Consider the following 25733-nt stretch of genomic DNA (forward strand, 5'->3'; position numbering starts at 1 on the left):
GCAATAGATAGGTAGATAGATTATTTTTATTATTGCTGTAATTATTATTATTATTATTATTAAAAATAATAATACAAATACTAACACTAATATTGATACTAATACTAATGCTAACACAATTAGTGGTGGTGGTGATGGTAGTAGTAGTAGTAGTAGTAGTAGGAGTAGTACTTACTTATTTACTTTCTTACCTGTCCAGAGAGGTTGACAGAGGGGTCTTCAGGTTGGTGTTCCAGCAGTGCGCCCCAGGCATACTCTAGCGCCGTGGCCAGACTGACCCCTGGCTGGCCTGTGCCCCAAGACCACAGCTTCTGCAACAGCCACAGACACACCGACCACACCACCACACTCACCGCCACACCCAACCACACCTCACCTGTGTACCGAGTGTCATGACGTGGTGAGATAGTAATAAATGGAAACCAGTCTACCTGTCTATATACATTTCTTTTTGGCTATTTATCTGTCTGTCTATCTATCCATCTATCTATCTGTTTATCTATCTGTCTGTCTATCTATCTGTCTATCTATCAACCTACTTATCTATCTCCAGAATTCTAAGGTCTTCACCCCTGTTGCGTATTTTATATTTGTTTTGGCTCTCGCCAGACTGTTTCATTAATCTTAAGGGCCTCCTCGAAGTGAAGGGGTTTATGAAGGCTGTATCTAACTCCTCCAGTTCGAAAAGTCTCCCTAAACTGATTAAAATCGATTGAAGATAATAAGATTAGCCAAAATATACGTCACTAGACTGAGGAGGTTAATCCCGGAGGTTGTATGGCCATGAACAAATAGCCTCTTTGTCACACTGTCCTCCTAAATCTGGCCGCCCTCCAAACTCACCTCACTTTCCATCATATACCTGGCCGAGTCAGAAAGAGAGATAGTCTGCTGATCCAGTGGTAAAGGGTTCGAATCCAGGCCGGGGCTGGGAACAGTTTAAGGATTTGAATTTCGTTAATGGCAGACTTTACTATTATCTACCATAAGACCGGCCGACATATCATAAATACGTCCCCGCTAATATCAGTACATCAGTCCTGTATGAGACAGCCCTAGCATGTATTCAGTATGAACATGGGTGTTAGCGCCGAAGCAGTGGTATGCGGAGGTCTGTGGTATGTAGGAGGACTGGTGGGCCTACGCCCACAATAGGACACAATAGGACACCTCACTCTCGATCTCCCCCTCTCCCTCCACCTCACTCACATCCATAGTTACTACCGCAATTTCATTCACTAATTTTACAGTTCGCTCTCACATTGTTTGACATATATGAGACTATTATTTCTATGTTGCGTCCTTTGTTTTGTTCCTATGAATTTTGCTTTCCTCGTATGGACGCACAAAACATTAATCTAATCATTGTCATTTCTGTACGCCTGAGCTTACAAATATCCTTTTCTTTAACCTCCGTGGTCTCACTACCTTACATAATTACATTTTTAACACATGCAGCATATAAAAATCCCTAAGCATGAAGGGAGAGCCCTGTCACTGATACGAGAGGCAAGAGCTTCCTGAACTTCCTTCAACCACTCCTTTCCCTAGCCACAGAGCTGGCTCCAGCCCCACCTTCAGCACATAACATATCCCCCAAATAACAAACCTTCTTCACACACTCAAGAGACTCTCCAGCAAGATCAATCCTTTCACGCCTGACAATCTTCACGTGCCCTCTCCAACACCGCACACACGAAAGCAGCATTATTTTGCAGTCTTTCTCTAGTACCACATTTCTTTTGCACCACTTATCGCAAACACTGCACAATATGTAGTTTCATCCCACACCTTTGTGGCAAATCGGTAGAGAGGTGGCCTGCAGTCATGCCGGACCTAGGTTCAAATCCCCGCTGGGGCAGGGAACAGTTTAAGGATTTAAATTTCATTAAATCAGACTTTACTGATCTACCAGAAGACCCGCCGAGATGTCGTAAAAATACCCCCACTAATACCAATACACCAGTCTTGTATGAGACAGCCCTAGCATGTATTCAATATGGACGGTGGATGTTAGTGCTGAAGTGGTGGCATGTAAAGGTGTATGGAATGTGGGAGGATTGCTGGGCCTTGGGAGCAGGCTGTGAAGCCTATGCCCAGAGTCGGACACACACACACACACACACACACACACACACACACACACACACACACACACACACACACACACACACACACACACACACACACACACACACACACACACACACACACACACACTCACACACACACACACACACACACACACACACACACACACACACACACACACGCAACACGGCCTTACTCCCTCTGCTTTAACAGTACCACCACCAGCCCTAGACATCATTACTTTTGTATTATATGTATTTACTCTGAAACCCTTATGCCCTATGCCATCTCTCATATCCTAAATTTTTCCATTGCCTCCCTTTCCTTATCTGCAGTCAATACCAAGTCACCAGCATACAACATATCCCATGGGAGTCCATTTCTGAAATCACGTGAGAGAGCACCAGGCGCCATGACAAACAATAAGGGGCACAAGACTGACCCCTGATGCACGCCAACATTCACGGAAAACTCAACACTCAGATCTATTATTCACTGCTATCTGGGTGTAAGCAACCACATACATAGCCATACCTATGTTAACAGACCATTCCTTGATCCCAAGCTTTCTCATTGCCCACTTCACCACCTCCCTAGGGCCTCTGTCAAAGGCCTTCTCCAAATCAGCAAAAACAAGTACAACTCCCTTTTCTTTCTTATATATTTTTCTTGAGCTGTCAGTCAATGAATATAGCATCAGTGATCCCTGTGCTTGGTATAAACCCACACTGCATCTCATTAGTATTCTCTCTTTCCTTTATCATACTTTCTAGGAAGCTTCATTATCTGGTCCAAAAGTTTTTTGCCTCCATAATTTCTCTTTCCAAGGCTTCACCCTTCCTCTTATACACATACACAGTCACACTCTCCCGCCAGTCATCTGGGACAACCCATATATAATAGAATTTATCAAATCAGTAATTAAACTCACTCCTATATCTCCTGAGGCCTTCAACATTTCAGCTGTCAACCCAGGCACACCCGCCACCATCCCTAACTGCATTCTGCCTATAGCCCTGCTCATAATTCAGTCAAAGACCAAGGACCAAACACTATCTGCTGCCTCCAAACCTTTCATGTTTCAGTCAAACTCCCCATTCAGCAGCCGGTTATAAAGCTCTCTACAAGCATCTTTAATATTTTCATTGTTCACCACTACTTTTCCTTCTGCATTCCTCACACACTGTTCACCTATGATATCCCTGCTTTCCCTTTTCATCTGATTTGCCACCTTAAATATCAAACTGTTCCTTTCAGCACTATTTATGTTATCCGGTAAAAGTCTCAAAGACTCAGATTTTGCTCTGTATACCTCCTTTCAAGCCCTACCTTAGTGGCCTAGAACTTCTCTGTGTTACCACCCCTTTTCCATTTCCGAAAAAGTCGTCGTTTCTTCTTAACTGCGGCTTCTACATCCTCATCTCACCACCATGTTACCTTATGTTTTGGGGGTCCTCTTGCCCATCCACTCACTGAATCAGTAACTCTCAAGAGATTGTTCTTGAGAGCTCTGTACTGTTCATTAAAACTTCTGTCAGCAGCACCCTGTTCAGCCACTACTCTACTCATCTTACTGAAGAAGTTATCCTGTACATCTTGGTTTTTCAACTTCCAAATTTTCCTCCTAGGTGCTTAGATCCTCTTCTTCATCGCCCGCTCCTTAAGCACCCTATCTCGTATCAGTATATTGTGTTGCTGCACACACTCTTCGCTTCCAATAACTTTACATCCTTCACCAACCTCCTATCAGCCCTCCTGACCAGGAAATAGCCAAACTGGCTACTATTACCCCAAGACTTCTAATGAAATCGGCCTATACTTTCTCTTCCAAAAATGTGTGTTGCACACAATCATGTTCATTGCCTCCCCAGATTCGAGTATCCTTTCCTCATATGTAATCCTCGTACCATATGCAAATCCCCTATGTACCCCTTCACATCCTTGAGCTTCTTCATTCACATGACCAAGTAAAGAGGCACCGAAAACTACAATCTCATCATCCCCCATACCACCAACCACATATATAAAGTCATCCCAAAATCTATCTTTTTCTATATCATCCAAGCCAACCTGTGGACCATATGCCGATATAGCTTGAAATCATGAGTTTACCAAACAATATTTTTACTGCTATAATCTTTTTATTCACTCTCATTTCGTTCATGACACATTCCACCCATACCTCTGCAATCAGAACATCCACACCACTATACGAGTATCCGTATTATACGTTTATGCCATACCTACAGTCCCTCCCGGCAATCATCCTGGCTGACTCTCCCTTGAACCTGACTCTCTGTATACAACACACATTAACCCACCTCCTCAGATTCTCTACTACTTCCCCCCGCTCTACTCTTCAAACTACCAACATTCCATGATGCCACTCTGAACCCCTTGGGTGATTTGATTTCCGCAGGCTTTTTTTTTTTTTTCCTCATTTTTGTCATAGTTTTAAGTCCACCCATGGAACCTAGGGCCCATAGCCCATCAGCCACGGCCAGTGGCTGTCAGTGGCTTTGGCTCACCCTGCCAGGAGAGCTACAGGGACACCCTCCAAGTGTGCCTTGGCACTGTAACTGCACTGCCAGTATACACCCACTGATAGGCCAGCCTCTTGTGGTGCTACTCACAGGTTCAGGCCCCTCTCTGTTGGATGGAAGCAGCAGCCTGGGAACCACATTGCCCTGCACTTCTGGCACAGAGCCGAGCCCTGTCCCATTCCAGTCCCAAAACTGCCCTGGTGGACACCGTGCCACGCCTCCCCTCAGGTCCGCCACTTGGCAGCAGGGGAAAAGTTTTCTGGCTGCATAATCTTGTTGGTGTCAACCCTTGTGACAAAGTAAGGCACGTTGTATGGCATGTAAAGTGCATGTAAAGTAGTGCATGAGATAGTAAAGGAAAAGTATTTGGGGGAGTATGCTGGACCACTTTCCGTGCTAGTGTCACACTGAAAAAGGTCAACAAAGAGGGATGGTCGGGATATCCTGATCACTAGTGCAAAAGGAGTTCCAGCTCTCCCTGTCATAAGCATTCCCATCCTCCTCAGGAGGACCGCCCTGATCGGATGGTGTAACAGCCTACTCCATAATGAGAAAGAGAGAGAGAGAGACAGACAGACAGACAGACAGACAGACAGACAGACAGACAGACAGAGACAGATAGACAGACAGACAGACAGATAGAGATAGATAGATAGATAGATACTGATTTTAATTATAAGTTTATTTATAAATGTGTTTAATGCAAATAGAGTATATATATATTAATTAATTAATTTCTTTATTTATCTGTTTATATTTATATTCATTATTTATTCATATATATATATATATATATATATATATATATATATATATATATATATATATATATACATACATAATTATGTGTGTCTGTCTGAATGTCTGTCTGTCTGAGTCTGTGTCTGTGTACAAAATGCAAAAATATAAGATGATGATGATGATGATGATGATGCATGAATGTTTCTGTTCAACTAGGAAAAAAACTGTTAAAGCAAGGCACCAAAAACTGTCTTAGAAAAAAAAAAAATTGAAACCTACGTGAAAAGGGTCGAATAAGCGCCAGGCTGGCAGGGAGAACGCCTGGTTTGAGGGAGGTGATGACAAAGTAATCGGAGGGAGAGAGTCTAAGGTAATCGACGACCTTGAGGCGGCCTGGGGTTGGGGCCAAGATGGTGCAGAAGTCGGCATCCTCACGCTGCAGTTGGCCCATCATGCCGCTGTACTGGCCGTCACTCTCAAGGTTGCCGAAGGAACGAGATGGATCCTCGCGCATGTCGTAGCTAGTGAGAGAGAGAGAGAGAGAGAATTTTCTACTTAATTACATGCATCTTACGAAGTTACTTTATACTTTCAGGTATAAAAATTACAGAAACTATTAGAAAAAAAATAATCAGGAATAATCATCACAATTATCACTCTAATGTAATTCAGCACCATCATGAGCCATAACTTTTTTCAGTTTTATTTTCCACGTAATGATGCGGTGAAATACGTTCCAGAAACAAGGAAAGAGAAAGAACGAATCATGAAGATCTGTTAACAACATCCCCAATTAAATGAGCCAGACAGTCATTCATACAACTTTCAAGCTACATCTCAAAAGCCTCTCCACCTGAACATTTTTAATCGTACTAACGAGCTCATATTTGTACTAATGAGCTCACACATTGTCCATATAAAGTCAGTTAACTGTCAAACTAAAAAAAGGGGTTCCACACCCTTGTCAAGCTCTCCTCAGTAAATGTGTCATTCAGTCAGCTAGAGCGTATATCACGTTTCTAGCCTCATAATAAAATGCCGTCAGACAATTTGTTTCAAAAGCCGCGCCCCTTCTTAAGTCATGGCCTCAAATCCATAGCCTCACACTCTCCTGGCAGTGGATAGCGGGCAGGGCTTAAGAGACAAGTTGCCTGGCTGCAGGTATAGTATCCATGACTCTCGCTTTCTCATACACTCGTTTTCCATATCCATCCACCTTTTTTTAATGCAAAAAAGAAGGAGCCGAAGGCCAGGAGCTGCAAGACTGTTCCCTCCGAGAAAAACAGAAACAAGACAACAGAGAGCCAAATTCAAGATCCGTTCATTTCGAGATGCCTGGACACACTTCGTTTGAGCGACTGGAGATCACAGGTAGTAGGAAATACCGACAGAGGGAGACAGTTCCAGAGGTTATCTCTTGCATTAGACAGGTGGACAGAAAAGGGATGAGAGTTTGTTATTTCACTGGTGCTATGCGTCCACCGTAGTGGTGGAGGGATGCAAACAGATAGATCAGAAAAGCAGTGACCATTGAAGCAGATATAGAAGATAGATATAGATGCAATAGAGCGGTGAAGAGACAAAGGATGAAGGGAGCCAGTAAGAGGAGGAGAGTTAATGAGACGAAAAAACTCTGACTCCACCTTGTTGAGAAGAGCTGTATGTGGGAAGCCTCCCCATATATGAGAGTTGGACTCCACCCAGGGGCGAATAAAACCCATATGTAAAGATGACAACTGTGCAGGGGTAAAAAAGCAACAGAGTCGACTTAGCACACCTAATCTCTTGGGCGCAGATTTTATAAGAGAGGTAATATGATCTTTCCAAGATAAATCCCGAGAGAATAAAACCCCAAGTATGCCTAAAGATGATGCAAGGTTGAGATGGATACTGTTTAAAATAAGAGGATATTGGTGAGTTTTTCATGCGCTAAAAACAAGATCACTTTAAACCCAATCAGAGATTTGAGCCAAGTTCGACATTAGGTGTGTCATAGCCTCATCCCTTGTTTGTTGAAGTAACTGCTGCGATGGGCACTGTGGAAGCAAATGGAAGGGTGAAGGCTGGAGTCATCAGCGCATGAGTGGATAGAGTTAGATGTACAGCTTAGAAAGTCATTGTTGAATAGAAGGAAAAGCTGGTGATAGGACTGAGCCTTGAGGAACACCACTATTAATAGCTCTAGCAGAAGAACGGTGGCCGTCTATAACTGAAGCTATAAAACGACCAGAAAGAAAGCTAGACATGAAGGCATAGAGAGGATAGAAACCATAAGAGGGCGGCTTGGAAAGATTTATGCCACACTCGATCGACAGCCTCTGATATGTCAAATGCAATGGGAAAGCTTTCGCCAAAGTCCCGAAAGGAGGATGACTAGGAGTCTGAAAGGAAGATCACTAGTGGAGCATCCCTGATGGAACCCATACTGACGATCTAAAAGAAGGTTGTTTTTTGTTTAAAGTACAGTCAAAAACCTTTGAAATACAGGATGTTAAAGCAATTTGGCGATAGTTAGAGGGCTGGGAATGGTCACCCATCTTTGGGACTGGCTGAATGAGTACAAATTTCAAGCAAGATGGAAACGTACAAGTTGACAGGCTTGGCAAGAGTTTACCTAGGCAGGGTGTAAGCACAAAAGCACAGTTCTTGAGGACAACAGGAGGCGTCCAATCAGGCCCATATGTCTTGTTAGTATTAAGACCAGTAATGGCAGAATATACAGAATATACATCAACTGAAGAAAATTTAATGGCAGCCATGAGGAAGTCAGAGGGGGGAAGTGATGGAGGAACAGCACTGGAATCATCTAAGGCGGAATTGGAGGAGAAAGTTTGAGTGAAGAGTTCTGCTTTATCAGTAGAAGAAATAGCTATAGTACAGAGCCAACAGAGTGGAAAAGAGGAGGGAAGGATGATGAGGTAAAGTTGTCAGATAGGCTTTTGGCAAGGTGCCAAAAGGAGCGGGGAGAATTTCAGTCGGAGACTTCAGAGTGTTTAGTACAAATGAAATTGTTTTTAGCAGACCAGAGAACAGAAGGAGAATATAAGAGAGTATGGATCGGTGGCTCAAGGATTGTGTGGGTAGGACTGAAAGTAGGACAAAAAAATGTGGGTGATTGTGTGTATAGGCCAGCGCAAGATAGTGAAAGAAGTGTTCCGGGCAAATGTGGAAGCGTGCATGGAAAAGTTTGAACGGAATGAGAGAGTGTTTTTGCTTCAAGATATGAATGGAAAAGTAGGGAATGTAAAGGTGGATGGAGTAGTTGGTGAGTGCGGTGTGCCTGCAGAAGTGGATGAGAATGGCTGTGCTCTAGTGGACATTGGGGAGGAGGTTGGTGATAGCCAATACCCTCTTCAGACACAAAATGATCCGCAGGTATACGTGGCAAGTGATGAAAAGGGTGGATGGTGAACTGAACGAACGGAAGTAATGATTCATTGTGTATGTGTGTGTGTGGATGACAAAAAAAAGAAGGTGTGTAATGGATGCAAGAGCATACAGATGCTGGGGGAGTGGACTTTCTGACCACCATCTGCTGATGGTGAAAGTCGAGGTACAAATGCAGCTGAGTAATAAAAGGAGGGAAGAGCAGGGAGAAGATAGGAAGGTTCCAAGAGGATGGAAAAAAGGCAGAATATAAGAGAGAAGTGGAGGAACGATTAGGTAAATATGATTTTGAGCAACTGGGGGAGGTGGAAAGTGCGTACAAGATAGAAAAAATCTGTGCAGCATGTGGGGTGGTGTGTGGAGTGAAGGGAAGAAAAAAGGTACAAGGAACAGCGTGGTGGAATGAAGAGGTGAGACAAGCTGTGTCACAAAAGGAGAAAGCATATAGTGAGTGGATGGGAAGCAGGGGTATGGAAGGGGTTGAGAGATGGAAGAGAGAGTTATATGTAGAGGAAAAGAGAGGTGAAAAGATTAGTAAGAGAGAGTAGGAAGAGAGTGATTGAGGAATTTGGAAAGAATTTGAGTATAAAGTGGAGAGAAAGTAAGAAAATGTTTTGGAATGAGGTAGAGTTAAATAGGGTGGCAAAGAAGTTACTAGGGGTGTGAAAGATAAAAATGGTAGATTGCTAGTGGAGTAGGAGGAAAAACTGAGCAGAAGGAGAGAACAATTTAATGAATTGTTTAACATAGAGAACGAAAGTGATCCGACGATAAGTGGCTGGGGATTGGAAGGGAGAACAGTAGGACGTGAGAAGAGAGGAAGAATTCAGTTGGATGGAAGTAGTGGAAGCAATGAAGAAAGTCAAAATGGGGAAAGCCCCAAGAATTGATGGAGTGTGTGGTGAAATGCTGAAGCATGGGGAAAAAATAATAGTAAAATGGCTATGGAAGGTGTGCAAATTGGCCTAATAGGAATGTAGAGTCCCGGAGGATTGGAAGTCAGGTATAATTATTCCCCTGTGCAAAGGAAAAGAGGAAAAAGAAGTGTGTGGCAATCATAGTGGCACTTGTCTTCATTGCGTAGAGGAAAATTTTGTAGCAGGATACTTATTGACAAAGGAATTAGTTGGTGAAGAACAGGGAGGTTTTAGGAAGAGAATAGTTTGCATAGATCAGATATTCATTCTTAGGTCTTTAGTGGAAAAGTTTTTGGAGAAGCGAAAGAAGCTGTATTTGGCTTTCATGGATTTGAGGAAAAGCATATGGCAGGGTGGATAGACAAGGAATGTGGAAAATATTAAGAATATATGGAGTAAATAGGAATTTGTTGAATGCCCTGAAGAGTAAGAGGGGCCAAGTCTGCAATGCGTGTGGATAGTAAATTGAATGAATTTTTCTATTTGAATGTTGGACTGAAACAGGGATGGGTCATGTCTCCATGGTTATTCAATTTGTATATGGATGGGGTTATTAAAGAGATACAAGGCAGCACAGTGGATGTTGGGGCGGCTCTAATGAGAGGGCAACGTTTGGATACTCCCTGTACTATTGTTTGCAGATGATACTGTACTGTTGAAGACGAAGGGGAACTGCAAGGCTTGGTGAATGAGTTTAGAAGAGTGTGTAAGAAACGGAATCTAAAGGTGAATATATGGAAAAGTGAAGTTATAGTCTTCGAGAGAAATGATATGACTGGATGTGCAGTGTTGTTGGATGATGAGGAAATGGAAAATGTGAGTGCATTTCAGTACTTACTGTCACGAGTTGGCGCGATTCAGTATTTAAATAAACTCGTGATATTAAACTTTGGTGGGATACCGCGAATTCTAGTGGAATCCCAGTATTTATCACTCAGTTTAACCATCCCTGTATTTACTCAGTCGGGAGTGTTTTCAGAACCATTTTTCACTGTTTCATAAGTGATCGTCCTTGTGCGCGACATTAGCACCTCCGCTGAGTGATTTGTTATAGGCGTGTTTCGCTCACTCTCTTTGTGTTAGCCGTTAGCAAGTATGGCCCAGTCTCGCCTCCCTCTCTCACAATTTGAACTCAGTCAGGATTTGAGCGTCGTGGAAGCAGGTTTGATTGGGCCGGAGCAGTGTGTGTGGCAGCGTCCTTCCTCAGCCAACGCCCAGTTCCCTCCGCTGCCGTTGTCCAGTTCCTGAATTCCCACCTAGCGTGAATCGGCGAGAGGCCTAGCGAGGCAGAGTCCTTCCTCAGCAACGACGCCCAGTTCCCGCTTAGCCCACTCTCTGACCAGTATTTTTCTTTTCGTATTTTCCTAGGTTTAAGAGCTTAGCTTTTGAGTGAGCGAGTGAGTGTGTTCTTATTTTTTAATTCATAATGAAACATGTAACGTAAATTTATCTCATTGTAATCAATAAATTTACAGTTCTTTTCTCTTGAGCTTAATGTAATGTAAACTCGTGTTTTATTTCTCCACAAGCTTATTTCACTTATAGCTCCTAGTTTGCATAAACGCTTTGCATTAAAATCCGTTGTGCAACCAGGAGTTAATGCATCAGCAAGAACCTGCTTATCATTCATAGCGTTCGTTATTGTCAGGAGTGGAGTCACTTTCTCGTGAGGCTAGCAGTACTAACAAACAGCATTTGTGAGTAATTAGTCTCTGCTGTGTACTGTTGAGAAAGTTTATAAATTCTCGTCCTTAGAGAATCGGCGAAGTAAGCCGGCATAAAGTAATAATTGCTTGATTTTCACAAGTCAATTCTTTGTCCTGTTCTCAAGTATTATTGAATATTATTCTTTAATATTGCATACTCTTAAAAACCCCGTGACACTTACGTAGTGTGATGAGCAAGGATGGAACTTCGGAGGTTGAAGTGCTTGAAAGGGTACAATGAGGAAGCAAGGTTGCTGGTTCTTTGAAAGCAGTGATAAGAAACAGGGAAGCGTGCATGGAAGTAAAAAAGTCGCTGCATGACAGTATTGTGATACCAACTCTAAGGTATCGAAGTGACGCTTGGACATTGTTGGAATGACACAAGTCAAGAGTGAGAGCAGTGGAAATGAGTTATCTGAGAGGTGCATGTGGAGTTACATGGAAAGTGACTGACAAATGAGGAAGTGAAGGAGCGTTGTGGTATGGATGTGAATGTGACAGATAGCATTAAAAGAAATACACTGGGGTGGTTTGGTCATTTGGAGAGGATGAAGAGAGAGACTAACGAGGAGAGTGTATGTGAGTGAGGTGGAGTGGGGGGAAAAGGGAGGGGGAGGCAAGGATGAGATAGAGGGATGGGATGGAGAGGTATATGAGAGAGGGGGGGGGGTGCGCTGGAAGCAGGGCAGTGAAATGGCGGGGGACCGGGTAACATGGAGGCAATTTGTTTGTGGACAGCATTAGAACAAGCGTGCTTAAACCAATTTTTTTTTTTTTTTCATTAGTCACAGGATATAAGAAAGGAATGTATGTTTCCATGCCGGAAAGAATAACCACCGTAATGAGCAAGGCACACACAGATGGCTTTCGGCCACGGAAACAATAATCATTCCAGGGAAAATTAAAGAAGTACTGCCTGAGGGCCTCCTAATCAACAGCTCCAAAGTGCCACAGCCGCCGCTTCTTGGGAGGATCTACAGGCCTTACTGGAGCAATAGGACAGGTTAAGGTAATACTGTTGTGACTGGAGGAGCCCAAAGGAGAGGAAAGATTAACAGCATAAGCAGAAGGATTAGATATAAAGAAGAGGTCAAGTATGTTGGAACTCTCCAAGGTGGTCTGGGATACAAATATGGTGCTGTACCAGCTGCTCTAAGTCATTAGCCTTTCGTTAGTCAGGTGGGGTGTTTTGGCACCCGAATTTTTTTTTTTTAAAGCTCATATTTCCTAGCCTGTAATTCGAATACTTCTCTCCGTTCCAGCACTCTCCTGATTCAGTGAAGGGAGGGAGCATGTGAATTGGTCTAGTCCTGCTTCTGCTGTAGTGAGAGAGAGGGACACTTCCTCCCCCCCCCCCTGGGGTGTCCAGTCATCCCATTTAGATCATATTGTGATATAGATCGGTTTTTTAACTTATTTTTGCATGTTGTTTATTATTATACTGATTTAAAAATCACAAAATGTATTTCCCTGTGCGTGTTTACCTGACAAATGAGATATGAGTCCATTTGTTATTTTTTTACTGATTTTATAATTTATTGTATTTTATTATCATATATTAATAAACACCACCTACAAGGCATTCAGTTTTTTCATTAGTGATTGCAAAGATTTGCTGAAGCGGCAGTATGAATATATTTTACATGTTAGTAACACTACATGTATTTTTGTATTAAGGTGTTGTAACACTTCACCAGACTTACCACGTTTGAATACCCCACAGGACTAACGAAGGGTTAAGAATAGAAAAGATGTAGGCTTGTTCACAAAGTGGATCAGTGAAAGGAGAGGAGACCCAGAGGTGGTTGTGAACACTGAAATCACTTTGTATGGAGATTTCAGAAAAAGGAGAACTCGATAGGATGTGTTCCATCTTAGAAAGTAAGCTAGCCAACGAATTTTCCATAATCAGTAGAACTGGGGGATAAGCAAACAGCACAGATATATTTAGTCAAGAATGACAGGACAGCCGAAGCCAGAGAGTGGAGAATTCTGAAGATTCAAGTTCAAGAGCACAACAGCCGCCTTTGGCTCTGAAATGAGTACCGAGAAAGTAGGGACACAGTGAAGCGTTTGCTCAGTCTCGCCTTAGACAGCTGAGGCTTGCCACACCTCTCACCTTCAGACTCACTCCTATATATCCCTGTTACCCTCCTATATGCACCCATTTTCTCCCTATAACCGCAGCATCTAAACCCTTTACCTTCTACTCTATTATCTCTGTTATTGAAAGAGAGCCTTACTTCTCATCTTTCGTGAATCACATGTCCTGCTGTATGCCGTTCACTTTACACATTCAATATACATTTCCCGAGACTCATTTCCACTTATTACCCGTCCCCGCCCCGGAGGGGCCCGGGGACGGGTATTGTTTTCACTCGGTTTGCCTGTTTGTTTGTTTGTCTGTCTCTCCTTCTGTCTGCCTATCTGTTAACAACTTTACGCGAAAACTATTGTGCGATTACGAATAAAAATACAGGGATGATGGGCTATGACCTTCTGATCACCTGATTAAATTTTGGGCTAAATTGGGCCAAGGCCCAGGCAGTAGCGCCAAAAAATCAATCAATCAGTCATTTCCTGTGGCACCCTCGGGGATGCATAGGGCCTCGATGAACTCACACCACCACATCCTATCTTGTGCTAACTCCTCAAGATCTCCCCAACACTCATCTCCAGCTTCCCGTCTCATTGTCCTCACCCACGTCTCTTTTGGCCTTCCTCTACCTCTCCTACCAAGTGCCACCCACCCTGGTGTACCTCGTACTATTCCCTGTCTCCTATACACATGTCCTAGCCACTTCCATCGTGAGAATCTAACATATTCATCGATCGGCTGCACTCCCGTTATTTCTCTAATTCTACTATTTGGTATCCTTTCCCACCACTTAACTCCTAATATTCTTCTAAGTGCTTTATTTTCAAACACCAAGAATTTATTTTCCATAGTCACTGTGCTGTACCAAAAAAAAAAAAAAAAAAAAAAAAAAACGGGGACGGGTTAAAATCGTTTTTTCGCCATAACTCCTTGCAAATCGTCATGTCGACATGAAACCCAAACCTAAAGGGCATCTTTCAAATCTGCATCCTATAACATGACTCATTACATCAGGGGGGCCAACCCCCAGTTAGCAATAGGGGGGTCAGTGTCAGGTGAGTCGGTCCTAAAATTTCAGATGAACTTAAAATCGTCAATTTTCATCCGATTTACTCCAAATTTGATATGTGGCATCTTTGACTAGATATCCTGTTGTGTTTATAAGTCAGCATTTAAATGTCTGCTGAGCACGGGTTTGCTGTGCCTTGGCATCGCTTCTTGTTTTATCTCTTGTTTTCGTGATCATACCACAGAAAATTTTCACACTCGTACGTCAATGTTTTCAGTTGCACACCATGCAATCTTCTTCCATCCTCCGCTGTCAGAAGTCTGTTATACCGGCCACCACTTTCAACTGCCTTTGCACGTATACGATTATTTCTATATTCTTTTACTAAACCTGAGAATTTAAACTCCTACATTAACACCAGCACAGTCACCTTCCCTTTCAAAACTATCACTTAACCCATACCCACACTTACTTTCAAAACACGACACCACAAATATAATGAAACTGAACCAATCGGAAAAATTATTCAGTACGGTACTAGAAAACCCTTGGTAACATCGCCGTACAGTTTAAGTCAATAATCTTCCTACACATCTGGGGCTCCAAATTACTGAAAGAAGACTGCATCCAATACAACAGGCTTAAATAATACTAAACTAACGTTTAGTCATATCTCACAAATTCTGACAAAGTTTTAAGCATGTATTACTCATCCATACTTATTATATACAGTCGGCATCAAAAGTCTTGTCACTTGGCCTCTTTCTCTCCACGGACTTTGACAATTAGTGAGGTGAGTTTGTAGCAGCCAACACTGACGACTTTGGTCTATGGTTAAATAAAGTCATCAGTGTCAAGTGCTGCGGATTCACCACACTGATTTTTAGAGTTCATGGAGAGACAAGACTTGATTCCGATTGTACAGTGGATCGAAAAAGTATAGGTGCACACGTTGCGCGAAACAATCTGGCACTACAGACGATGGCTACTGCAAAATCCCACATAGTTCTACCCTACGTCGATACAACTGGTTTCTCCTGGATGGCATGCATATGGCTTGCTTGACATTTCCTATTCAGTACTGTTAGCATACATAATAACAGATAAATTACCTCGGAACATCAGGATCTATATTAATCAAATAGGATACCATCGGACCCCGCCTGCGCTACACCTTCTTTCTATCTTCTGTTTTACTCCAGTGTACACCAACTACATCATCAGATGCCCTTGACCAGCAAAACATAAAAAACGCATTCATATCATCATTCGTGAAGCTGTGTGTGTGTGTGTGTGTGTGTGTGTGTGCCAGTAAGCTGAGGATCATTCGTGTAACTGAGGGTCTTTCGAGGTACTGAAGATCAATGATGGGTCTATGGATGACAGTAGAGTAGCCTGTCATTATGAAATATAGAATCTTAATATAAAATGATTGAGGATCTCCCACGAAACTAAGAATTCAGCGTAATATTAGGGGTCTTGCATGAGGGTTTTACGTGAAACTCTGGTTATTGCATGAAACTGGGGATCATCTATCTATCTATCTACCTAGGCTGCTTCCCCCAGGGAAAGAGAGATAGCCGAGACAGGACGACACACCCAATTTACCCATCCACTCAAACACATTCGTTCGCAACTTAGCCGCAAAGGGGAGAAGGGACAGATCCTCACCGCATCACACCACACAAGGGTCAACTGCGCAGTGCAATCAGTAACATCCACAGCAGGGCCCGACAGCAGAGCTGGTTTACCGCTGCCACATCATAATGAACCCATCTCCTTACCCGCACCTGACCTGATCAGCTGATCAGACCGAATGCCGGAGAATATCCCCTCAGGGCTGTGTCATCATTTATTCATTCACAGTTTCTCTCCAATCATTTCTATCACGCACAGCCACTCTTCCTTGCTCAACAGACATCCCTCTCGCATCCAACACTCTCTTCACACTGTCCATCCTTCCTATTCGTGGTCTTCCTCTCACCCTTACATCTCTCACATCAGATCTAGTTATCTTTTTCACCAATCGCTTATTATCCATTCTCCCCATATACCCAAACCATCACAACACCGTCTGCTAAACTCGATTAGCCATCTTCCGTACAACTCCAGTTCTCCTTCGCACTTCATCATTTCTCACTCGATCCATACGCGTCACTCCACACATACTCCTCAGACACCTCATCTCCATTACATTCAAACTTTTCCTCTCTGCTACACCCATATTCCATGTTTCAGCCCCATATAACGCAGGCGGTACCACAACACTCTCATACAGCCTTCTCTTTATCCATTCTAAACGAACGACATCTAAACACTTTTTTCATTCCTCCCAGCACCATTCCTAGTTCATTCATTCCAAACTTCACTTCTGCATCTATTCTTCCATCCACAGCAACATGTGACCCTAAATACTTAAAACACTCTACCTTCTCAAGCAACTCACCATTCAAAACTATATTCATCCTCCTACCATCTACCAACCTCGTACACTTCATCACTTTACTCTTGTTCTCATTTACTTTCAATTTCCTCCTTTCACACACACTTCCAAACTCCCCTACCAACTGTCTCAGTCTCTCCCCTGAATCAGCCACCAATGCAGTATCATCTGCAAACAGCAGCTGCTTCAGATTCCACTCTCTACCATCAACATTCACCAGACTCAGACCTCCACCTAGCACTCTTACATTCACCTCGCTTACAACACCATCCATATAAATATTAAACAACCAAGGCAACATCACACATCCCTGCCGCAGCCCCACTCTCACGGGAAACCATTCACTCACAGTATTTCCCACTCTTACACGCTCTGCTATTTACATGACAACTTTTCACTCCTTTTAGGAACCTACCATCAAGTCCATACAATCTTAAAACAGGCCACAAAGCCTCCCTATCAGTTCTATCATGCGCTTCCTCTAAACCCATGAACGCCCAAAACACAACCTTACTTTCACTAAATACTTTTCACACACCTGCCTCACAGCAAACACCTGATCCACGCATTCCATCCCTCTCCTAGAGCTACAATGCTCATCACCAATCATTCTCTCAGTACCCTCTCTAACTCTCTTAATGAACACTCTGCCATACACCTTACCTACAACACACAACAGACTTATACCCCTAAAGTTAGTACATTTATACTTATCATCCTTACCTTTATACAACGGGACCACATAAGCACTTGGCCATACCTTTCACAAAACACACATTCAACAATCTTACTAACCAGTAAACAATAGCCGCTCCACCACCTTTCAGGCATTCCACAGCACACCCATCCATACCTGCAGCTTTCCATGTTTTCATCTCCTTTACTGTCTCATGCACCGATTATCTTACGCGAAATTTAGGATCTTACATGATAGTGGGTCTTTGGGCGAAAGATGAGGATTCTGCCTGAAATGGTGGTTGCGGATCTTATGAGAAACTGTGGATCTTACGTGAAATCTAGGATCTTACGTGAAATTTAGGATCCTATGAAAAATTTGGGATCTTACATGTGCAGGTGACAGATGAGGAGACCACCTGAAATGGTAAAGTTGAGAAACTTACGAAAATCTTGAGAACTTTGTGTGAAATTGAGGACCTTACGCAAAATTTAAATTCTTACGTGAAACTGGGGATCTCACGAGAAATTGAGTCTGAGGTTGAAAGTTGAGGATCTTAGGAGAAACTGAGAATCTTGCGTTAAACTGAGAATCTTACGCGAAATTGAGGATCTTACGCGAAATTTAGGATCATACGTGAAGTTCGAAATATTATGTGAAAATGGGTCTGAGGTTGACAGTTTCGGACCTTAGAGGAAACTGAGAATCTTGCATTAAAGTGAGAATCATAGGCAAAATTGAGGATCTTACGTGAAATTGAGTGCGTCTGCAAGTGCGTAGAGAATCCTGATGTTGAGTGAGTCCTTCGGCGTGACGGTGGTGCCTCTCTGCTGGGTGTGACGCTCGTAGTCGATGTAGGGGAAGTAGGAGACGGTGGCCACGTTGAAGGTGTGTCTTTGCATGTCCTTCAGCGGGTCTGGGGAAGGAATGTAAAAACGAGAGAGAGAGAGAGAGACAGAGACAGAGACAGACAGACAGACAGAGACAGAGAGAGATGGACAATGGATTCCTGGTCAAACCTCACATTTCTTTTTGCAGGAAAAGCTAGAGACATGAGAAGACTGGCAGATCATTCCTTAAACTTCTGCAAAAAACAGACGTAACCCACTGTGCTTTTGCTCTGATAACTGGGATGTGTTTCTGTAGAGATTATGGGAGATATGGCAAGACTCTGCACTCTGTAGGGATGATGGCAGATATGGCAAGACTCTGCACTCTGTAGGGATGATGGGAGATATGGCAAGACTGTACTCTCTGTAGGGATGATGAGAGATATGGCAAGACTGTACTCTCTGTAGGGATGATGGGAGATATGGCAAGACTGTACTCTCTGTAGGGATGATGGGAGATATGGCAAGACTGTACTCTCTGTAGGGATGATGGGAGATATGGCAAGACTCTGCATACTCTGTAGGGAGGATGGGAGATATGGCAAACACAAATCAGTCGGAGCTGATCGTATGTTTGTTTGTGATTCTGACCTTTGGTATGTTCTGTTCACATTAACTATACCTCAAAGTGCCATCTTTTAATCCTGAATGCTGAGCTACTGTATATCTAGAGATAAAGACTAGAATATGGTGCTAGTCACGAAGGAATGCTAGTGAAAGGATGTAGAGTCATAGCATTGTCTTTGTTCTGCCACTGAGCTACGTGTTAAGTACAAAAGGACGAAAATTTGAGTCAAATTAAAGTGAATGAAGTATAGTACAGTGAAGGTGGTTATCATTATCCCCTTAACTACGATGAATTATTTCTAATATTACCACCACATGACGTTTTGATTCACTTTGAAATTATGTCTAGTAGCAGAGGGTTTAAATATGCCTCTATCTAACCCATCATGTTCGAAGAATATGATAGTCCAGTCTAAGACTACTGTACACGCATTACCTCCTCTAATCATCTATAATCTATTCTTTTGCGACGAAGGAAAAGAATACTTCACACTTGTTTTGCTGCCTGTGGTAGAGGTAACTGAAAAGCAAAATTAGGGAGAAGGAATTGGAAAGACCCCCCCCCACCCTCCCTTGTCTTTAGGTTTTCCCAAAATAAAAAGTAAAATATCGTCGCCGAGCATTTCCAAAAGTGTGTTAGATTGTAGGGATTTTAAGGAGAAAATGTTCGTTATTCTTGTCGTGGGTGGCAGGAGAAAGATAAAGATGAGTCTGTGGTTTGACTACAGTTTATTTTTTCAGAGGGAGTATCTCACAAGAACAGTATTGAGGTGAGAGCGGTTTTATGCTTGCTAACTCCGTGCCCTCTGTTTCTGACCTTCCCACCGTCTCTCTCTCTCTCTCCCTCTCTCTCTCTCTTTCTCTCCTAACCCCTACTGCCCTGCCTGTCCCATTTCCGTTGTATATGACTGATTGTGTCATGCGTAAGGGCATGTCTGCCCTTACTTTCTAAGCCTGTGGAAGTTTCCATCAGCGTCATAACGTGCTGTGTGCGAAATTCCCCAGCTGCAGAATGTGCAGCGTTGTTTCCACTAGATCTCTTGCTTAGGCACGACTTTCTTCTAACTTCTATACATACGTTACTAGCTATTACGTAATGTGTTATGATATTTTAGTGTCCTGACAGGCAGGAGAGTGAGCGGGAGAATTAGTTCTGATGCTCAGACTTGGATTTTTTTTTTTTTTTATGCATCCGACTCCGAGCAAGGTCTCTAAAACCATTCTCTAAGACCCAGCAGTGGTCCTATATACTATACATCGCCACATGTCACCACGCCGGTGCTAATACCCTCTATTCATGCTAACTAGATACATGATAGGTCTGTCCCTTACAAGGCTAGTGTACTGGTATTAGCGGGAGTGTTTTTAAGACAAATCGGCGAATCTTACGGTAAATTAGTAAAGTGTGATTGTAATGAAATTCAAGGCCATAAGTTGTCCCCTGCCCAAGTCGGGATTCGAACTCGGGTCCAGTAAATCAGCAGATGACCACTCTACCGACTGGACCTGATATATGCCCACCCTTGGCTGAAGTTATATTCAAACCCACCCTGAAGGTCCAGGCAGCTAAGACAAACGAAATCCCACATCCTCCCTCCCCATCACATTATTTTGACTGAACAGGGTTTTGGTAACTGGTTTTCTGTGACCGAACCATCGATCTCTTCTTTTCCCAGAAATAGGCTTTTTTTTTTTCTTGGGGGGAGGGGCTTTTGAATGTACAGTACACGTAATTGTGAGACAGGGACGTGTGGGACAGTTGCGATGTTTTAGAAAAGTGAAGGTAATGGTTCTGAATGAAATGAAACTAAAAGCAAGGGAAATGATGAGAGAGGTGCATGGAGATGTAGGAGGGAATGAGTTCATTCGTCGACCACTTGACTTGCGTCACGCCATGATATCTTCAAATGGGGTACTAAAATAGACTTGGCGACCAAAGAAATGCGTGTGAGGGCCTGGACCTTTTGTGTGTGGTGGGGCTGGGACATGAAAGAATACCATATGAAAATGTGTTTAGATTGAATGCAGTGAAGCTTAACTTCAAAATACCCTCCTAGAATGAAAGTGTTGCGAGGGGGATGGGGAGGTAAACAAATGAGCGTGGGGAACAAGGAAATGGTAGATTGAGCTGGCATTATGGCAGAAGGTTGGGAGGGCCATGAACATACACCCTGTGAGTGCTGATGGTGTAATATGAATAGTTTGAGTGCAGTGAATGTTTATTTCAAATTTCTCTCGATCAAATAGAGAAGGATAAGCTCACATTGCCCTCGCATGCGACGCACGTAAAAATTTCGGTGTGAACGGAACAGTATGAACAAAGACAGAAACTGAAATGCCGATTACAGATAAACTGTGTGGGAAGATGTGATAAGTGCAAAGAGGTAATTACAAACCTGATCATAGCTAGGATGACAGCAAATGACAGTGCATCTGGGACACGTAGTGAGAGGAATGCCCCCTGGGGGTAGGGGGGGGTTTTCAAGAATACTCCCTCAGTATCCCTGCTTGTTACTAAAAGGGTTGGCGGAGGGTTAGTGCCCCTCCCCGGAAAACAACTAACTAAAAAGACAAACAATAAGCCTCGGACAAGGACTGACCAAAAGATGACGACCAAGGACCGGACAAAGGCCATGGTTATCGGAACGAGGAAGGTAAGGGGAGCGAATGGTGGGGTGAAAGAGGGAGAGATTGTCCAGATGCTTGAGGGTGCGAAAGTTGATGTATGTGGAATAACTGAAACGAAATGGAGAGGTGAGAGTGTGAGAGAATGGGAGTATGGATGGTGTATACTGTATGTGCAGGAGTAGGTGAGAATGAGAGGGCAAAAGAAGGAGAATGTATTGTTGTGAGTAAAAGATGGATGAAGAACATAAGAGAGTATGGATCAGTTGGGTCAAGGATTGTGTAGGTAAGATTGAAAGTTGGAATACAAATGTGGGCGATTGTGTGTGTGTATGCGCCAACGCAAGATCGTGCAAGCAGAGTGAGAGAAGAGTTCTGGACAAATGTGGAAGTGTGCATGGAAAAGTTTGGAAGGAATGAGAGAGTGTTTTTGATCGGTGATATGAATGGTAAAGTAGGGAATGTGAAGGTGGATGGAATAGTTGGTGAATGGGGTGTGCCTGCTGAGATAGATGAGAATGGCAGAGAGTTAGTGGACATTTGTGCTGGGAGGGAATTGGTGATAGCCAATACCCTCTTCAGGCACAAGATGATCCACAGGTATACATGACGAGTGATGAGAAGGGTGGGTGGTGAACTGAATGAAAGGAAGGGAATGATTGATTATGTGTGTGTGGATGAAAGGATGCGAAAATGTGTAATGGATGCAAGAACTTACAGAAGTTGGGGGAGTAGACTTTCTGACCACTACTTGGTGGTGGCCAGAATCAAGGTCCAATTAGGATGGAGAAATAGAAGAAGAGAGGGATGGGAAGAAGGAGTATTTGTAAGGAGAGTGGAAAGGTTACAAGAGGATGAGAAAAAGGCAGAGTATAAGAGTAAAGTGGAGGAACAATTGGGCAAATATGAATTGGAGCAGATGGGGGACGTGGAAGGTGTGTGCAGGATATTTACAGAAGAAATATGTGCAGCATGTGATGTGGTGTGTGGGATGAAGAGAAGACGGAGGGGGGTGCAAGGAACAGCGTGGTGGAATGAAGAGGTAAGACAGGCTGTGGCACAAAAGAAGAAAGCATACAATGAATGGATGAGAAATAGGGGCGTGGAAGAAATTGAGAGGCGGAAGAGAGAGTTATATGTAGAAAGAAAGAGAGAGGTGAAAAGATTAGTAAGAGAGAGTAAGAAGACAGCGGATGAGGAATTTGGAAGGAACTTGAGTGTAAAGTGGAGGAACTATAAGAAAATGTTCTGGAAAGAGGTGAAAAGAGTAAGACAGGGTGGAAGTGAAGTTAGCAGGGGAGTGAAAGATAAAAATGGTAGATTACTAGTGGAGAAGGGAGAAAAAGTGAGCAGATGGAGAGAACACTTTAAGGAATTGTTGAACATAGAGTATGGAAGTAATGCGAGTATAAGTGGCTGGGGAATGACTGGGAGGAGGAGGGAGGTGAGAAGACAGGAAGAAATCAGTAGGATAGAAGTTGTGGAAGCAATGAAGAAAGTTAAATTGTGGAAAGCCCCAGGAATTGATGGAGTGTGTGGTGAAATGCTGAAGTATTGGGGAGAGATAGTAGTAGAATGGATGTGGAAAATGTGCAGATTGGCCTGGGAGGAAGGTAGGGTCCCGGAGGATTGGAAGTCAGGTATAATTATTCCCTTGTACAAAGGAAAAGGGGAAAAAGAAGTGTGTGGTAATCATAGGGGCATCTGCCTTCTTAGTATAATAGGAAAAGTGTATGGTAGGATACTTATTGACAGAGATAGAGAAAGAACAGAGGAATTAGTTGGAGAAGAACAGGGAGGCTTTAGGAAGGGAAGAGGTTGTGTAGATCAGATATTCATTCTTAGATCTTTAGTGGAAAAGTTTCTAGAGAAGGGAAAGAAGTTGTATGCGGCTTTAATGGATTTGGAGAAAGCATATGACAGGGTGGATAGACAAGGATTGTGGAAAGTATTAAGAATATATGGAGTAGATGGGAAGTTGTTGAATGCTGTGAAGAGTATGTATGATGGTGCTAAGGCTGCAGTGCGTGTGGATGGTGAACTGAGTGAATTTTTCTCTTTGAAGGTTGGGTTGAAACAGGGATGTGTCATGTCACCATGGTTGTTCAATCTGTTCATGGATGGGGTAATAAAAGAGGTACAAGGTAGGGTAGCGGATGTTGAAGTGGCCCTGGTGAGAGAGGGTAGTGTTTGGAAACTCCCTGTACTGTTGTTTGCAGATGATACTGTGTTTTTGAGTGAAGACGAAGGAGAGCTGCAAGGCTTGGTGGATGAGTTTGGGAGAGTGTGTAAGAAACGGAATCTAAAGGTGAATGTAGGGAAGAGTAAAGTGATGGTCTTTGAGAGAGGTGAAGTCAGTGAATGTACAGCGAGGTTGGATGGTGAAGAATTGGAAAATGTGAGTACGTTTAAGTACTTGGGTAGTGTGATGAGTAAGGATGGAGGTTTGGAAGGTGAAGTGCTTGAAAGGGTACAGCAGGGAAGAAAGGTTGCTGGTTCCTTGAAAGCAGTGATAAGAAGCAGGGAAGTGAGCATGGAAGTGAAAAAGTTACTACATGACAGTATTGTGATACCAACTCTAACGTATGGAAGTGAAGCTTGGACCTTGCTGGAAGGACACAAGTCAAGAGTGAGAGCAGTGGAAATGAGTTATTGAAGAGGAGCCTGTGGAGTCACATGGAGAGACAGGCTGACAAATGAGAATATAATGGAGCGTTGTGGTGTGGATGTGGATGTGATAGGAAACGTTAGGAGGAATACACTGAGGTGGTTTGGCCATGTGGAGAGGATGGAGGGTGAAAGACTGACGAAGAGAGTGTATGTGAGTGAGGTGGAGGGGGGGAAGAGGGAGGGGGAGGGCGAGGATGAGATGGAGGGATGGGGTGGAGAGGTATATGAGAGAGGGGGGTGTGAGTTGGAAGCGGAGCAGTGAAATGGCGGGGGACAGGGCGACGTGGAGGCAATTTGTTTGCGGCCACCCCGAACGGGATTGAGGCGTCTGGCAATAGATAGATAGACAGATAGATAGTGTGGAAGATGTGGGGGAGAAGAAGTGAATTTCATCCTATCTTAATCTTCATCAGCTGAAACTAATATCACCTTTCCGTTTCCTTCTTTTACCCTTGAACCTTCGGGGACGACATAAATTTGATTGTGTCTAAAGCCAGAATACCTCTCCCAAGGGGGCATCATTCCTTCCTCCATGTTTTTCATGATCTTGACCGTTGAATTACTTCCCCTCAAAGTGAATCAATTGTTCCTCTGATGGTTCTACAGTCATTATTCAAAACTTGTTGCAATTTCTTCCAATAGTTTTCCATATTGCAACAAAGGGACAGACGGAAAAAAATAGAAAAACAATCCCTCCTTGATAAAGATACAACTTTCACAGTTACTCTAAAAACTTCAAACTTACTCCTTTTGATGTTTTTGTTGAATATGATCTTGATCTTTGACTTTCACCACCAAAAATTCAACAACTTGTTCAAAAGAAAGTCCACAGTGAGTGTTCCATAGCTGTTGTAATAGTATATAATATTTTCCATAATGTTGCTGACTGACTGATAGATAAACAGTCAGGAAATCAAACCGAACAAAAAACATAACCTTGGCTGAGGAAATGAGATGCTTAGAATTAATTTATTTACTAGTGGTACCAGGAATTGATGGAGTGTGTGGTGAAATCCAGAAGCACGGGGGAGAGATGGTAGTAGAATGGATGTGGAAGATGTGCAGATTGGCCTGGGAGGAAGGTAGAGTCCCGGAGGATTGGAAGTCAGGTATAACTGTACAAAGGAAAAGGGGAAAAAGAAGTGTGTGGCAATCATAAGGGCATTTGTCTTCTTTGTGTAATAGGAAAAGTATATGGTAGGATACTTATTGACAGAGTTAGGGAAATAACAGAGGAATTAGTTGGAGAAGAACGGGAAGTTTTAGGAAGGAAAGAGTTTATGTAGGTCAGATATTCATTCTTAGATCTTTGATGGAAAAGTTTCTAGAGAAAGAAAAGAAGTTGTATGCGGCCTTCATGGATTTGGAGA

The 25733-nt window shown here is 43.0% G+C and overlaps 1 protein-coding gene across 1 annotated transcript in view; it reads right to left on the minus strand.

Annotated features, from left to right (window-relative positions):
- LOC145407760 (putative glutamate receptor) overlaps positions 1-18482 on the minus strand; it is a 55082-nt gene extending 36600 nt beyond the window's left edge. Inside the window, exons 1-3 of the mRNA XM_080278634.1 lie at positions 18362-18482; positions 5655-5896; positions 192-376 (exon numbers count right to left, since the gene is read on the minus strand). Coding sequence (XP_080134760.1) covers positions 192-376; positions 5655-5889 — 420 coding nt within the window. The 5' untranslated portion in view covers positions 5890-5896; positions 18362-18482. The remainder of the gene's footprint in view (positions 1-191; positions 377-5654; positions 5897-18361) is intronic.
- Positions 18483-25733: the final 7251 nt, after the last annotated feature.

The sequence above is a fragment of the Coenobita brevimanus genome, chromosome 8 (assembly GCF_032717465.1).
Source record: "Coenobita brevimanus isolate Jiangsu-jjx chromosome 8, ASM3271746v2, whole genome shotgun sequence".
Taxonomy (NCBI): Eukaryota; Metazoa; Arthropoda; class Malacostraca; order Decapoda; family Coenobitidae; genus Coenobita; species Coenobita brevimanus.